Source organism: Rana temporaria, chromosome 3 (genome assembly GCF_905171775.1).
Source record: "Rana temporaria chromosome 3, aRanTem1.1, whole genome shotgun sequence".
NCBI classification, from domain to species: Eukaryota; Metazoa; Chordata; class Amphibia; order Anura; family Ranidae; genus Rana; species Rana temporaria.
The window spans coordinates 72,880,251-72,897,813 of record NC_053491.1 but is presented as its reverse complement, the minus strand read 5'-3'; the positions used below and the strand labels follow the sequence as shown (position 1 = coordinate 72,897,813).

The window sequence follows — 17,563 nt, the reverse complement described above, 5'->3', positions numbered from 1 at the left end:
TGATTAAGTGGAGGAACACATAGTACATTTAAGCAATAGTCATTAGGTGCCAGCAGACAGGCGCATTTGCCTGCATGTTCTAAGGAGTGCTAATTTGCAAAAGAAAGTCATGAGACTTGGATTATTTATAAAAAAAAATGCCTCCATATTTGGAAATTCTTTGAAGAGTTACAGCTCATACTTAATCTGGCCAAAGATGGGCAGAATTTCGAACGAAAAGTCTTAGCAAAAGAATGCTAGTTCGTTTTTCTAATCATTAGTGGGTCAAATTGACAAAGGTTTTCAACTGCAGTGACTAGAAAAATTTGAAGGAGCATAACGGATATTTTTTCTCAAATAAATGAATACCTAAAACTGCATGTGGTTTTCATTCAGTCAAGTCCATTCATTCCAAAATCAAATGAAAGTAAATAAAATCTTTCGAACTATAGTATATTTGAATGTTATGAGACCTAAAACTTAGTTCACACAAGCCGAATGTCGGATGGCATTGGACAGTTTCTATTCTATTTCTATTCGGCTCAACAGAAGCCAGTTATTCAGCCAGCTTCTATCAAAGGGGCGTGACTGAAAAACATCTGCCAAAAGGTCTCCCAATCAGCTCTAAGCCAATGGGGGGGGGGGGGGGGGGTCAGCATCAGGCGTCTTCTGAAAATGTACGTACCATGTTGAAAATGAAAATGCCATTAAATGGTACACATATTCTCAAATGACAAAAGAAAAACTTCCCCGATATGTAGCTACATTCCAGCATATAATCAGGCTGTACTTTGTTTCCGATCATGCATGTCTTGCAAATTTGATTTTTTTTAACACAAATATGGTTCAATTCAACGAAAAATCGGTCATTCTGGTAACTATCAAGTAACATTTTCTAACATATCCTTTCAGAAATTTGCGTCCACATCGGCTCTTGAAAGCAGTACACTAACAAACAGAAAATCAAATAACCGATCCAAATTCTGAGATTTCCATTTGATTTTCTAATAACGTGTACTAGGCTTTAAATTCACTGTAATTTAATTGCATGCACAGTTGGTGAGATTCATACTGTTAAGCCTTGATGTACTATTCTTATTGTTTCCAGAAACAGAATCTCTTATTGAATTTCCAAGCTAATAGGACATGCAATAAAAACATCACTCTGCTCTCAGAAATGCAGAGGAATGGCAAGAGTAATCAATTTACTTTCTGTTATTAACATTTAATAAAAGTAAATCGCCACTTTGTCAAAGTTAAAGATTGTTAATATTGATCGTATGCTAGTAAAGTAAACTACCGTAACAAATGCAACACACCAAAAGGAAATCTCAAAGCAATAGGTCCTTATCTTCATGTGTGCAAAGCATAAACATCAATTAAAGAAAAGGACTATTTACCTGGACATTGCTTGAGGCACGGGATTTTAAAGTCTGAATCTTTTCAAAGACCAAGTTGACTTTTCTTTTGGTTGCATCGTCATTATCCTGACTTCTGAAAAATAGAAATTCAATTGTAGTTTAAATACCAATTCATACTTTTTTAAATATATTTTATTTTGCAATTCAATGTTTGCTGATGATCCAGGTGTCTGACAAGACTTTATAAATGTCAAATAACACTGTTAATGTCCAAAAAAATGAAGAATGAGACATGTTGATTACCAGTGGTGAACTGTGACAGAGCAGCCCACTTACTGAGAATGTGTAGGATTCTTTAAAAGAGAAGTATGGGTTGGGGGGGGGGGGGGGATTTCCTCCATTTTCCTTGCCTCTGCACTGAGAACCGAGCGACTCAACATCGCAGATGGCTCGGTTCTCTCACCTCCCCGAGCGGAAAGCTGCTGCCTGTCAATCATCAGCTCTCCGCTCTGCTTCTCCACGCTCACTGGAGCGCTGAGCTGTGCAGGGGGTGGCCATCTAAGCCTCTCAGTGGCTCGCTTAGAGGCTGAGACAAGTGTCAGTCTAGGCACCTGGTAGATCCAGACTCCCATTGTTGTGCCTGGACTGATATCCGTCATGTCAGCAGAGAGCGGACTTCAGACCGTTCTCTGCTGAAAACAGGTCACAGGAGTGCAAAACGAATTGCACTCCTGTGACCCATAGGAGTAGCCCAGCCAAATGAGCTTAGGCTGGACTTCTTTAAAATATTCATACTTACCTCTGTGGATTGAGCATCAGACCGATGCTGCATCTGTCCCCCGCCGTCTCTGCACTGAGAACCGAGCCACTGAACATCGCCGATGGCTCAGTTCTCACAGATCCCCGAGAGGAAAGCTGCTGACAGTAGGTCAGCGTCTTTCCTCTCTGCTTCTCCATGCTCACTGGAGCGATGAGCAGTGGAGGGGCAGGGAGAGGCTGTCTCAGCGGCTCGCTGGGACTGCCATCAGCTGGCGGTTCCCAACTTTAAAGTGGAGGTTCACCCAAAAAGTTAATTTTTAACATTAGATTGAGGCTCGTTTTGTCAAGGGGAATCGGGTGTTTTTTTTTAAATCGACGCAGTACTTACCGTTTTAGAGATAGATCTTCTCCGCCGATTCCAGGTATGGGCTGCGGGACTGGGTGTTCCTATTTGATTGACAGGCTTCCGACAGGCTTCCGACGGTCGCATACATCGCGTCACGATTTTCCGAAAGTAGCCGAACGTCGGTGCGCAGGCGCCGTATAGAGCCGCACCGACGTTCGGCTTCTTCCGGCTACTCGTGACGCGATGTATGCGACTGTCGGAAGCCTGTCGGAAGCCTGTCAATCAAATAGGAACGCCCAGTCCCGAAAACCATACCCGGAAGCGGCGGAGAAGATCTATCTCGAAAACGGTAAGTACTGCTTCGATTTTTAAAAAAACACCCGATTCCCCTTGACAAAATGAGCATCAATCTAATGTTAAAAAAAATGTTTCGGGTGAACTCCCGCTTCAAAGCGGAGGTTCACCCTAAAAACAAGTATATGCCATTCAATCCAGCATACTGCAGACATGTACAGTATGCTGTTTTTTTTTTTTGGTTTACATACCGTAGTATAGGTATTTTCCCCCCAGCTTCCGGGTAGTGAATCCCGCAGGAGTGGGCGTTCCTATTCAGAGACTAAGTGATTGACGTATGACAAAAGCTTCACCCCCGGCGCAAAAGGCGCGTCACCAGTTTCCGGAAAAAGCCGAACGTCGGTGTGCAGGCGCCGTATAGCTCCGTATAGAGCCGACTTGCAGTTCGGCTTCTTTCGGAAACTGGTGACGAGCATTATGCGCCAGGGGTGAAGCTTTTGTCATACGTCAATCACTTAGTCTCTGAATAGGAACGTAGACATCGGTGCATGTCTTTCGCAAATATCTCCTAAACCGTGTAGCATTGAACTTCTTTTTTCTCAGCACGTTGTAGTGTTTTACGTCACCGCGTTGGACACGATCGGATTTTTAACCAATGGTGTGTAGGCAAGACTGATGAAAGCCAGCCATCGGATTCGATTCCATCAGATATCCGATCGTGTGTACAGGGCATTACCCTGGCATTTACCTAGATCAACTTGATCTAGGTAATTTTTTTTATTTTATTTTTTTAAATATAATTTTTTTTTCTACACACTTTTTTTCCTATTTTATTTTCTTCAGTATGACACTGACAGATGGTAAAACATATTCACCCTGGGTGAATATGTTTTACCATCTGTCAGTGTCATACTGAAGAAAATAAAATCCTTTATTAAACCTACTGCCCCATGAAGTCCTTTATCCTCTCCTTCTAATCCCACTCATTGTTTGAGCACAAAGAATTCGTTTGAGCACACGGAACGGCATATCTTCCAATCCTGAAGGTCCAAGAAGGGAGCTGAGACACAGCATTGGAGTACTTCCTGGGATCCACGGAATTACAGCCCTCTGAGTGCCCAATAACCCCTTGAGGGTACAACGTTCTGGTACGCGGCCATCCTATATCTTTTTGGATTTAAATTACCTGTCTGCTGATATCGCCATAGGAACAAGTGTTTATGAAGAGTATAAGATTTTTGAAAATCAGCTGTTTTGCGATAGGACTTATTGCACCTACTGTTTTCACAACACTTGTGGTTATCTGTCACACAGAGACTTTTTTATTTGTATTCATATTTTTATTTATTTCCACCAATCCTTTTTTTAAGGAATTCCATTCACTATGCACATTGGTCAACTATGGCTTTGATGCTATGATAGTAGCGCACTTGTATTTTTTGCCTACGGAAGCCTAGCTGGGCTGTTCCTGGAGCCTGTAGCCACCCACTAAGCCTCTTTGCAGCCCCCCATTCAGTTCACAGCATGGGTGGGGGGCAGAGACTAGAGGTCAGCTGACTGGTGAGGAATGTGAAGTGGGAGAGGCTGGAGGAGACCCCATCTCCTGATTTTGGCATAGGTGTCACTGTTACGGGACACCACAAAGTCAGAGACACAGTGAGTAACACTACCGTGATTAAAGTTGCCATTAAAAGTCCCCACTACAGTTCTCAGATTAGCAGACAACCTTGATCAAGAGCAACTAAGTTGGCTGATCAGAACTCCCCCCAGCACTGCCACTCATCCCAACTCTGTGCCAGCAATGCCACTAATACAAAGGAATACAAATAGAGAATACATGGAAGGGAGAGGAAAAGAGGGGAGGAATAATGAAAAAGGGGGAGAAAGAATAAGAGATAAGAGACAGTACAAGAAAGACCGCTAGAGCGAGGGATGGGGGGAAAAAAACAAGAAATTAGGATAGAGAGAGATAAAAGGGAAAGAAAGGGGAACAAAGAGAAAGAGTGGTACATCGTAAAATATACCATAAGGGGTTCGAATATTGTATGAGTGGAAGGGACTCAGGGAGCGCTAAATGTCCGTGGGCTGGGGGCGGGCGCAAATTACTTGTCTTCCCTTGGGTGCTGACAACCCACGCTCCGAAAATTATTTTACTGTTAGGGGTCCCCACAACTTGGGAAATTTTATCAAGGGGTCACGGCACTAGAAAAGTTGAGAACCACTGCCTTAGATGGACTAAAATTTGTCTGGTTCCTGCTGAACTGACAGAATTTTAATCCATCTGTGCCCAGCCTTACAAATAAATATACACAAACATATTAAGATGAGAGAAAGAAAGAAAGAAAGAAAGAAAGAAAGAAAGAAAGAAAGAAAGAAAGAAAGAAAGAAAGAAAGAAAGAAAGAAAGAAAGAAAGAAAGAAAGAAAGAAAGAAAGAAAGAAAGAAAGAAAGATGGAGGGAGAAAGAGAATGCACTCACAATGGATGGGTGGATTAGCAGGCTGCATCTTTCCTCTTCTGTTTGCTGGGCTTTAAACTTCCCACCCACACATCCCCTTCTCTGAGGCACAACACTGCCGGGGAGTGTGGGTGTGGCAGACACAGGAGGAGAGGGCAGAAGGAGGAGCAGAACCAGCTCTCTCTCTTCTCCTGTCCGTGTGCGTGGGGGGGACTATCAGCGATGGCTCTGGTCTGCCTGCATTTCTGCAAAACCAAAGGTAGTACGCTGTCAGCTGAGCAGGTCTGTGCTAAAGGTGGTAGGGTTGGTTGGCAGAGACCAGAAGCTTGCAGCTTCATTGGCGGCATCAGGAGAAATGTGATACTTCAGTAAGGCACAGGAGGAGCCCAAACCCTGAAGCTCTTAGCATGCCCCCCCTCAACACTTTGCTTGGGGTTATTAGGGTGTGCCCACACCCCGTGTGCAAGCCTATGCATATTTGACATAAATGGATTACCTAAAAAAGAGGCATACATATTTAAACCCAGTGTTTCAAAATGCCACATTTGCAAATGATTTTTAATCCAACATAAAATACAGTGGTACCCAAAACTAAAACCACAGAAACCATGAGAATAACCTTTTTTCATCAGCCATGTAAATCCACTGTTTAGTGCAGGGGTGCCCAACCTTTTGAAGAGCGAGGGCCACTTAACTAACTTGGCAACCACTCGAGGGCCACAATGAGCGGAGCGGGCAGATGACAGGTCACGGCTACGCTATGGCCCTCCGATCCGCCCAGACAAAAGGGTACGAACAGGTGATATGAGGGTCCCATTTGATCGGGCTGATCTTGTGAAAAGGGCCTAAGACTGCTTTCACACTGATGTTCTGTGGTTTGCAGGTGCAGTGTAGTGCCTGTGTCTATCCTGCGGGTTAGCTGAACTTTGCCATAGACTCCACCTGTGGCAAAAGCCGGCGCTGTAGAGGAAGCATCGGCTCATGGGGCTCTGCTCTGCAGCCGCTTTCTTCCTCTACCACCAGCTTCTTTCACCACACTGATGCTGTGGTATGGCGGGTCGGCAACATGCGATCTGGGCTTTCCAACCCACCATTCCAGAGCAGGAGGTCGCGGGCCACATCAGAGGGCTCTGCGGGCCACATGTGACCCCCCGGGCCACTGGTTCGCCACCCCTGATTAAGTGTATTATGAACTACCTGGGGATCTTGTTCCATATACACAAGGCAGGTTTATTGCTGCACAATGGCCATCAATATAATTACCCATTAACAATAACATATTACACTCAACCATTATACTAACCCTTCTTTCAAGTAATTAAAGAGTATCTGTTTTGCAGTTTCCTCATGGGTTTGTTGTGCTAGTTGTTGCTGGCCCTTCAAAATGTCTGGTGTCGCCTGAAAATAAGAAAAAATAAAAAAGATTTAAAAATATAATGTTAGTTAGTGTTAATGTTAGCGTACCAGTGCAAAAATGTGAGTCCAATTAAACATGGTTATGGTTTTGAGTAGCTGTCCAAATATGCTGAGCAGCAACTGCAGCCGATGATTATGAAAAAAAATTCCAACAAGCCTAATCGACTTCTATTGAGTGGGAGCAGCCACACATAGATCGAAATTTAGTCAGTTCCTGCTGAACCAGCCGAATTTCAATCTATCTATGGACAGCTTTACAATAAGGACAATACAGCAGGAAAAGGCAGACAGTCTGTAGCAGCCGCAGAAGCAAGGCCAGCCATACATGGTTCAAATCTCGGCCGGTTCAGAAGGATTGATTGATCAACAGCCTGCTCGCTAGTGGCTGCAATCGTAGCTAGCAATAATCACTGTCTTCTCAGACAATTGCTGATTCCTCTGTCAGTGCTGTCTGTGTTGGAGGAATCGTGCACATTTCTTTCCTGCAACCTCTGATTGCAGGGAAAAAAATTTGCACTGTGCATGGCCAGCTTAAAGTGGTTCCAAAGGCAGAAGTTTTTTATCTTAATGCATTCTGTGCTCAGGGACTGTCACCAGCTCTCTGCTCTGCCCCCCACTGGAGCGCAGAGCTGTGGAAGGGGTAGGAGCGGCCGGCTCAGGCCCCGTACACACGACCGAGTTTCTCGGCAGAATTCTGCCAGAAACTCGATCGGAGCTGAATTCTGCAGAGAAACCCGGCCGTGTGTACACTTTCGGCCGAGGAAGCCGACGAGTTCCTCGTCGAGCCAAATAGAGAACATGTTCTCTATTTCCTCGTTGTTTAATGAGGAAAGTTGGCTCGCCGAGATCCTCGGCGGCTTCACACAGAACTCGACGAGCAAAACGATGAGTTTTGCCCGTCGTGTTCCTCGGACCTGTGTACGGGGCCTCAGGCTCTGAGTGCCTGTGGTCCTGGATTGGAGATCAGAAGCTGAAAAAAAACTGAGTGGACTTAAAGGATAAGTTCACCTTTTTTTTCCTGAATTGCAGCTCCCCTATGTACCAATAGACCATTAAGTCACATGATTAACCAACAGCCTGGAGTCCCTGAACCTGGAAGGAAGCCCAGGTGAAGATGGAAGCCTCTGCAGTGGTGACAGCGTCCCACTGGAAGGCTTCGTTTTAAGGTAAGTCTTTCATAATGTGCTAGTTAGTATGTGGTGCATAACAGCACATTATAATATTGCCTTGCAGGTCTAAACTTTTTTTTTTTTTTTTACAGAGCTTACTTCTGCTTTAAAAGTAAAAACCTCTTTACTGAAGAAGGCTATATATGTTTTTGGGATGCATTTCCCATCTTAAAAATGTATTATTGCACCTTTCCCTGGTAAAAACAAAAAGTCAATCAATGATTAATCCATGCATTCAAACACTGCTTCTGCAGACTGCACTAATTACAAAATCAATCAAGTTTTTTGCAGAGGCAAGATTGACTTTCATTAGATAGTTCAACTGCAGATATACATAGAACCCCGTGGATTATCCTCCATTATGTTCCGCTTTCCATTAGCGTAGCCCTCCTGGCTTCTCCACAGGAATGGAATCAGTCTTCCTCTTATAGCTTTATCTTTGCAGTCGCATATTGAGGCCAAGTAATGAAAGATACATTTAACTCATTCCATAGCTGCAGGACTATCAGGCTGAATTCATTGTAATGGGTGGAGCAGGGTCTTTCCCATTGTCAGGAAGTGCCTTCAGACTGCAGTCATTTTCCACCCTAATGTGTACATATGTACTGAACTGATAGTCAGGAGGGTGGTGTAGGATTAGTAATACAGTCTCAGAGGACTATTTGTCACACGTGTTGAGCGTACAGTGATAGGTTAGGAATCTTTGAAGCTGAACTCCACGATAAGCAAATATCGCCTAGGTACAAGTGATGTGTATTCCTACTTGAATCTTGGCATGCTTGTATTCTTTCTTCAGTTTGCAGTAATATGCAGTAATATGGGGCTGTGCAGTGGTTAAGTGGTTAGCACTTACGCCTAGCAGCATTAGGACTGTTAGTTCAAATCCCAACCACGGCACTACCTGCACAGAGTTTGCATGTTTTCCATGTGACTGCATAGGTTTCCTCCACACTCCAAAGAAATGCTGGTAAGTTAATTGGCCCTAGTATCTGTAGGTATAAATGTGAGCTGTGGGTACCTTAGATTCTAAGCTCCTTGAAAGTAGGGACTTCTGTGAATGTACAATATACAGTATATGTAAAGTGCTGCATAAATTGACAGCACTATATAAGTACCTGTAATAAATAAATAATACAGCTTGAAACTTTGACACCATGCAGCAGCTTTCTGTAATAAAGACCAGTTGCTTCTGTTTTCTCTCCTTACATACAGTGACTGGTCTTGTCTTCGCCCCTCCTGTAATTTTCTGCAGGTAATCTGTACTGGCTGAGACCTACTGGGTACCTCCCACAGCTCTGCTCCTCACAGGATGGGTTTGTAACAGAATTTGGTGCATACAAAAATAGTATTATATCCTTTATGGCCATCAAGGAATAGATTTCAATGATGGCTTTGTCTATTCAGGATTTGGCCATAGCAGAGGGCAATGAGAGCTGCTGCAGGTATAATGCAAGCATCCATTTTACATGGAGCCACCAAACCCTGCACATATGCTACCCAGAGTCCTAATTTTTCCTCTTTAATGCCCCGTACACACAGCTGGCATTTCCGACGGGAAAACTGCGATGAGCGTTTGGCCAGGGATCCCGACCGTGTGTATGCTCCATCGCAGTTTTTCTGACGGAAAAACTGCCAAAAACGTCCGGCAAAAGAAGAGAACTGGCTCTCTTTTTTCCCGTCGGGATTCCCGACTGACTTTTTCCCGTCGGAAATCCCGGCCATGTGTATGGGCCATTAGAATATCGCCCCAAAATGTAATTCAAGAGCCTCAGTGGCCGAAAGAGAGGTGCCTGATTGAATGATGGATTCAAAAAGTGTTCACCCAAATTTAAAAGCATTTGCTTTATTAGATTTTTTTTCAAGCTTAGTGCTAATGGGTTGCACAAAATGACAGGACATTATCTGAAGTTCTGAACCCAAAAACAAAAATCTTCTATATAGCAGCTCTACAGTTTTTTGGTGGCTGCATTCATTTTCTTTTTAGGCTTTTTCCTTTATTTCCTTTAGGTATTGTTATATAGTTCTCTGCAACCTACTTTTGAAATCTCATGTAGCCTTGTTTGATGAGGACAGAGCAAAGCCAAGTGCATCTTGAAACTAGAACTGCAGATGTCACATGCTTCCTTGAACATGATGCTGCTGGTATGGGAGATATTATCACTTAACCCTTTCCCGCCGAGCGTACGCATATATGCGTCCTCGGCTTTTGGGCGTTATACCGGAATGATGCCCGCAGCTGCAGGCATCATCCCGGTACCGTTGTTAGGAGCCGGCGTTTGGCTATCTAGGCATAACAACCGATGCAGCTAAAAGCCGCTCGGTTGTTATGCCGGAGGAGCGGGAGGGGGCGGGAGGGGACATTCCCCCCTCCCGCCGCCTCTCGCCGCTCTGACTGGGCCTCCCGTCCCACCGGGAGACCCGATCCGCCATTCGGCGCCAGTGTCTAGGCGCAGACTGAAATGAAGCCGTAAACGGCTTCGATCCAGTCTCCGCAATGTAAACACGGAAGCAGCATCATGACGTTAATGGCGCCGGATTTAAAAAAGTACACTGTATTCAGAATCGCCGTTTTCGGCAATCTGAATACTTTGAAGTGCAAAGGAGGGATCAGGGGTCTTTTAGACCCCCCGATCCCTCCATAAAGAGTACCTGTCACCACCTATTACTATCACAAGGGATGTTTACATTCCTTGTGACAGCAATAAAAGTGATCAAAATGTAAAAAAAAAACACACAATTTAATATTATACAATTAAATAAAATAAATAAGAAAAAATATATTTTTTTTAAAGCGCCCCCCCTCCCCGCGAGCTTGCGCAACAAAGAAAACGCATAAAGAAGTCGTGCCCGCATATGAAAACGTGAGGTATGGCCGCGATTGCCAGAGTGAGAGCAATAATTCCAGCACTAGACCTCCTCTGTAGCTCCGTAAAAAAAAGTTTAAATCGTCGCCTATGGAGATTTTTAGGTACCGTAGTTTGTCGCCATTCCACGAGTGCGTGCAATTATAAAGCGTGACATGTTTGGTATCTATTTACTTGGAGTAACATCATCTTTCACATTATACAAAAAATTGGGTCAACTTTACCTTTTTATTTATTTTTAATTCATGAAAGTTAATTTTTCCCAAAAAGTTGCGTTTAAAACACCACTGCACAATCAATGTGTGACATATAATTTTGCAACAATCGCCATTGTATTCTCTATATTCTCTGCTAAAATATATATATATAATGTTTGGGGGTTCTAAGTAATTTTCTATAAAAAAATACGGATTTTAACTTGTAAGCACCAAATGTCAGAAATAGGCTCTAGCCCTGTACACATGATCGGTTTGTCTGATGAAAACAGACCGATGGACCGTTTTCATCGGACGAACCGATCGTGTGTGGGCCCCATCGTTTTTTTTTCCATCTGTGAAAAAAAAATGGAACCTGTTTTAAATTTTTCCTATGGATAAAAAAACGATAGAAAAAAACGATCGTCTGTGGGGAAGTCCATCGTTCAAAAATCCATGCATGCTCAGAATCAAGTCGACGCATGCTCAGAAGCATTGAACTTAATTTTTCTCAGCACGTCGTAGTGTTTTACGTCACAGCGTTGGACACGATCGGATTTTTAAACGATGGTGTGCAGGCAAGACTGATGAAAGTCAGCTTCATCGAATATCCGATGAAAAAATCCATCGGATTAGATTCCATCAAGTATACGATCGTGTGTACAGGGCCTTAGTCATGAATGCTTTTACCCAATTTCAATATCGAATTTATTGGCTATATTTGGATCTAGTGACAGGTATGCTTTGATGGTCTTTTTTAAGGATACAGGCCAACATTACTGATGCATCCAGGTTAAATACAAACTATATACAGTTGTGCTCATAACTTTACATACCCTGGCAGAATTTATGATTTCTTGGCCATTTTTCAGAGAATATGAATGATAACACAAACACTTTTCTTTCACTCATGGTTAGTGTTTGGTTGAAGCCATGTATTATCAATCAACTGAGTTTACTCTCTTTAAATCATAATGGCAACAGAAACTACCCAAATGACCCTGATCAAAAGTTTACATACCCCAGTTCTTAATACCGTGTATTGCCCCCTTTAACATCAATGACAGCTTGAAGTCTTTTGTGGTATTTGTGGATGAGGCTCTTTATCTTCTCAGATGGTAAAGCTGCCCATTCCTCTTGGCAAAAAGCCTCCAGTTCCTATAAATTCTTGGCACGTTTAAGATCTCCGCAGAGTGGCTCAAAGATATTGAGGTCAGTAGACTGAGATGGCCACATTCACTTTATTCTGCTGTAGCCAATAACAGGTCGACTTGGCCTTGTGTTTTGGATCATTGTCATGTTGGAATGTCCAAGTACGTCCCATGCGCAGCTTCCTGGCTTATGAATGCAAATGTTCCTCCAGTATTTTTTGATAACATACTGCATTCATCTTGCCAACAATTTTGACCAAATTTCCTGTGCCTTTGTAGCTCACAAATCCCCAAAATAAAGTTAGCGTTTATGGTTGTGGCCAAAAAGCTCAGTTTTGGTCTCATCACTCCAAATGACTCCAAATGACTTTGCGCCAGAAGGTTTGAGACTTGCCTCTGTGCTGTTTGGCGTATTGTAAGCAGGATTCTTTGTGGCATTTACGAAGTAATGGCTTTCTTCTGGCAACTCGACCATACAGCCAATCATTCTTCAAGTGCCTCCTTATTGTGCATCTTGAAAAAGCCACACCACATGTTTTTAGAGAGTCCTGTATTTCACCTGAAGTTATTTGTGGTTTTTTTTTTTTGCATCCTGAACAATTTTCCTGGCAGTTGTTGCTGAAATTTTAGTTGGTCTACCTAAACAGTGGTTTGGTTTCAACAGAACCCCTCATATTTCCACTTCTTGATTCAAGTATGAACACTGCTGATTGGCATTCTCAATTCCTTGGATATCTTTTTATATCCCTTTCCTGTTTTATACAGTTCAACTACCTTTACCTGCAGATCGTTTGACAATTGTTTTGCTTTCTCCATGACTCAGAATTCAGAAACGTCAGTGCAGCACTGGATGAAAGATGCAAGGGTCTGTCAGGAGTCCAGAAACGCATTGACCTTTTATACACACACATTAATTACAAGCAAACAGATCACAGATGAGGATGGTTACATTTAATAGCCATTAAAGCCCCCTTTGTGTCTACTTGTGTGCGTGTAATCACCAGGGTATGTAAACTTTTGACCAGGGTCCTTTGGGTAGTGTCTGTTGCCATTATGATTTAAAAAGAGTAAACACAGTTCAGCCAAACACTAACCATGAGTAAAAAAAATGTTTTTGTGATATCATTCATATTCTCTGAAAGATGGCCAAGAAATCATACATTCTGCCAGGGTATGTAAACTTATGATCACTACTGTATTTTAATCTTGGTAAAGAGGTAGGATTCCATGTTCTACAATCTGCCAAAAAAAGAATGCAAAATGTCTAGCTGGCCTGTTATAGCCCATTATATGGTTTAGCTTCGATGATTAACAAGATTGACAGGGCATTTATTAAAATGATTGGGGTCACAGCAGTACCTCAGGATTTCAATAACAGCCAAGTTTATCAAAGTTCATTGTGAAAAGGGCACTGTGTGGCTCATGATGTTATTGCCTGTTAGGTGCCAAGCTTCAGCTGCTGGACCAGAGCCACCATGTCCTTGTGTTTTGTTCTCACTTTACTCCAATGAGACAGGGAGACTTTTCTAGTTTGCAGTACGACCAATTCAGAAGAGGCTTTCAGTAAAATAAATGTCTAGCCGGTATACTGGTAGAAATAAAACACATACCAAAATGTGCATTTTTTTTATATAATGATGGAGATAATGCAGAAGGGTATTTGCAATATGGAACAGTTCTTCTTGGTGCTTTTTTCTCTGTATAGTATATTTTCTTCTTTTTTTTTGTCTTTCAGAGCCAATATTGATGTGCCCATGATACTAAATTAATATCTGTAGTATATTGTACTTGTTATTGTACCATTTGTCAGCTTGTCAACAGTTTAGAGCTCTTAGAAGCTGCTCACACCCAGGTATTTTACAGTGAACAAACATCTAGAAAACTACAAAAATTGCAGCAATCACATTTTCTTAAAATGGGGAGCCAACATTGCTTACTATCTATGAGGATCTTATGCCGCGTACACACGATCGGACATTCTGTCAACAAAACCGTAGATTTTTTTCTGACGGAATGTTGGCTCAAACTTGTCTTGCATACACATGGTCACACAAATGTTGTCGGAAATTCCAAAGGTCAAGAACGCAGTGACGTACAACACGTACAATGAGCCGAGAAAAATGAAGTTCAATAGGCAGTGCGGCTCTTCTGCTTGATTCCGAGCATGCATGGATTTTTGTGCTTCGGAATTGCATACAGACGATTGGAATTTCCGACAAGAACTTTTGTTGTTGGAAAAATTGAGAACCAGCTCTCAAACAATTGTTGTTGGAAATTCCAACAGCAAATGTCCGATGGAGCCTACACATGGTCGGAAAATCCGACCAAAATCTCACATCGAAAATCTTTTGTCGGAAATTCCAACCATGTGTACGCGCCATAACTGTCTGAAATCACGACTACCACTACAATAGGCATCACATTTGTTGCACAAAGCATAGGTATAGCATATTTAAATGTTCAATTTACTTTGCAGTAACTCAAGTTTGCTTTAAAATAAAAAAAATTGAATTCTGCATGCTATGAACAAGATTAATGTAATACTTTTAACACAAAGGGGTTGATTTACTAAAGGCAAATCCACTTTGCACTACAAGTGCACTTGGAAGGGCAGTCGCTTTAGATCTGAGGGGAAGATCTGAAATAAGGGGAAGCTCTGCTGATTTTATCATCCAATCATGTGCAAGCATGTCTCCCTCAGATCTACAGCAACTACACTTCCAAGTGTACTTGTAGTGCAAGTGGATTTGCCTTTAGTAAATCAACCCCTAGACTAAAACTTAAATCAATGTATTTAGAAATATGTTATCCATTAAATATAAATATTTGAACTAACCTGTGCACCTTGACCTGAACTGTGTGTATTTGCTTTAACTCTTCTTTTTGACTCTTCCGATGGGGGAATGCTGTAGTTTGACAGTTTTAATGAGGACGTCATGGTTTGAATATCTCCATTTCTCTTGTTTTGCCTTTGTAGCGTGGCCGAGTCAGTCTCACTGAATGAGGTTAACCTGCTATTCTTGGTCTCTTTGTAGTAAGGCAAAGAACTGTAGTTTTGCTGCTGGACCTTGTCTGTGGGTGAGGCTTGGCTGACAAGGCTTCCAGTTGTATTTTGCCTTTTAAAGGGCAGTTTATAGTTCTGCATATGTGCTTTCTGCTGGCAGATCTGGGATGGCCGTAATAAGTGTTCATTTGACTTGCCTAAATTTCTACTGAACTCGTTTAAGTAAGCCGTATTGCCTTGTAAACCAAATGGTAGAGCACTGTCAACACTTCTAGCGCGCTTTCTGTCCTCTGCATTGATCCTATTCCGTTTGGCAGACCTGCCTCTTCTTTGTATAGGGACACTCACGTCAAACTTTTCAATCAACTCATCGACTCCAGGAATACACCCAGTATCAATATCACGACCTGTTCCAGGTACAAAAGGAATATACCTCCGATTTTCATGGCGGTTCACATTATCTGCATAAAGAGCATCCTCTTGCTCCTCAAGCCACAACTTTTGTAAGGACTGAGACAATGTTGCAGTTGCTGAAGAACAGGATGATCTACGTGAACGAGGTCCATCAACAGCCTGACCCGAATCTTGTCTTTTAAACTGAAGGACATCAGGCCTTGTTCTCCTAGACTCTGCAGTAATAGTAGAGCTTGTACTATATGGGGATCCATTACTGGAAGAGAAAGACTCTGAGGTATTATTATCACTTGTACTACTCAGCATACTTGTGTTGTCTGTCGGTGACTTGATTTGGTCTTCTTGCATGGAAGATGCATCTTTACCGTTTTGTTCAACTATATCAGCTGACTTACTGCGTACATATTTAGAAGTAACATCTTTAGGTAAAAACATAAAAAGCTTGGAATCTTTTTTTCTTTGCTCTTCTGTAGTCAACAAACCAGAGTCATTTTTAGATGACTTGTAATGGTCTATGCTCAAGGGGTTTTCATTTGGATTATACGGTTTCAAAAGCTCAGGGTGTCTTTGAAAATTTAACACGCTTGCTTTTTGGGACCCATCTTTGGATTCCGGGGTGCTATTCTTCGAGTGGAGATAGTTACTATTGTTTGAGGATTTGTATAACTTGTATGGATTTTCTGGAAAATCCTTGTCATCTGTCCTTACAGAATTTTGACTGTTCTTTAAATTCAGTAACGATCTTTCTTGCGATAGACGTTCCTTTTCAGGTGGGGGAATATTACTTGATGAATATCCTTCTTTATTATTTAATACAATGAATGGATGTCCATCAATTCCTTGGACTCTGATGCTAACACCATAAGAACCTTCCTTTTTATTAGTCCTTGTCCTTCGTGCATTTTCTTCATTGCGCCGAATAATAACATCAGAGTCTTGCCTGTATTTTAGTCCATCATAACGTGAATCCATTGTAGTCTACTGACTCCAGCTGCAGGAACAAGACATAGACAAATTAGAAAGTTATTTTGCTGTCTGCTATAAGAAAACAAAAATTATTATCTCTGAGGTGGTAGGATGTAACCCATAATATAATTTTTAAAAGACTCCCCTCCCCAAAATAATAAAAATACATAAAAATGATGTGGCATAACTATATAAAAACTAGCCTAATAATTTTATTGCAGTTCAAGAAGGTTAGTGCTTCTTTTAAATGTTTTCCTAAGGTTAAAAGTTGTTAATGTACAGGAACAGGAAAGCTTAGGAGTTCCCAGTGGACCCAAAATTCCACACAATGGATCCTCTGGGAAATTAAATGAAAATCCATTACATTCATCTATGGGCATTAGAGCCTATTTCCACAAGCAATCCAAGTCTTACACCAGGGATACAAAAAGGGGTGAAACATGGCTCAGCATCTAAGCAATATAGTTTCTTGCTCACTTAATAATGGAATCCTATATAAGATCCTATATATGATCAATATGTACTGTAGGGTGGGATTACGGTACTTAACCGAGCAGTAAACAGCAGCAGTAACATACCAGTTGGCTATCATTTCAAATTAAAGTATGATTATGTATATATATATATATATATATATATATATATATATATATATATATATATATATATATATATATATATATATATATATATATATACACACACACACACACACTGTAATATATATATAAATATATATATATATATATATATATATATATATATATATACACACACACATATACATACACACATACACACTTTTGAAGGTTTTCCGACAGTACCTTAAAGCTGGCTATAACATTTGATTTTCCAATGAAAAGTTCCTCTATAAATACATACAAAGTGGGAAACAAACAAACAACTCTCTGCATGCTTTCTACTCCCAATCTGACTGTCAGGCCTCGTACACACGACACGACCGAGGAACTCGTCGGGCGAAACACATCGTTTTACTCGTCGAGTTCCTTGTTAGACTTTGCAAGCTTTGCAAGACAACATCTCCTCGTTCTCAAACGCGGTGACATACAACACATACAACGGTAGGGGAAGTTTGATTCCACGGCACAACTCTTGGGGCTGGTTTTGCTAATCTCATGTGTTTGCGTGTTAAGTAAAAGTTTAAGAGACGATTTGCACTTTTCAGTCTG

General features: G+C 41.7%; 1 protein-coding gene across 4 annotated transcripts in view; it reads right to left on the bottom strand.

The window, feature by feature from the left end:
• CGNL1 (cingulin like 1) overlaps window positions 1–17,563 on the bottom strand; it is a 143,194-nt gene that overhangs the window by 100,258 nt on the left and 25,373 nt on the right. For all 4 annotated transcript variants that reach the window (XM_040342749.1, XM_040342752.1, XM_040342750.1 and 1 more), the window contains exons 2-4: window positions 14,826–16,398; window positions 6,499–6,593; window positions 1,380–1,473 (exon numbers count right to left, since the gene is read on the bottom strand). In XM_040342749.1, coding sequence (XP_040198683.1) covers window positions 1,380–1,473; window positions 6,499–6,593; window positions 14,826–16,379 — 1,743 coding nt within the window. In that variant the 5' untranslated portion in view covers window positions 16,380–16,398. The remainder of the gene's footprint in view (window positions 1–1,379; window positions 1,474–6,498; window positions 6,594–14,825; window positions 16,399–17,563) is intronic.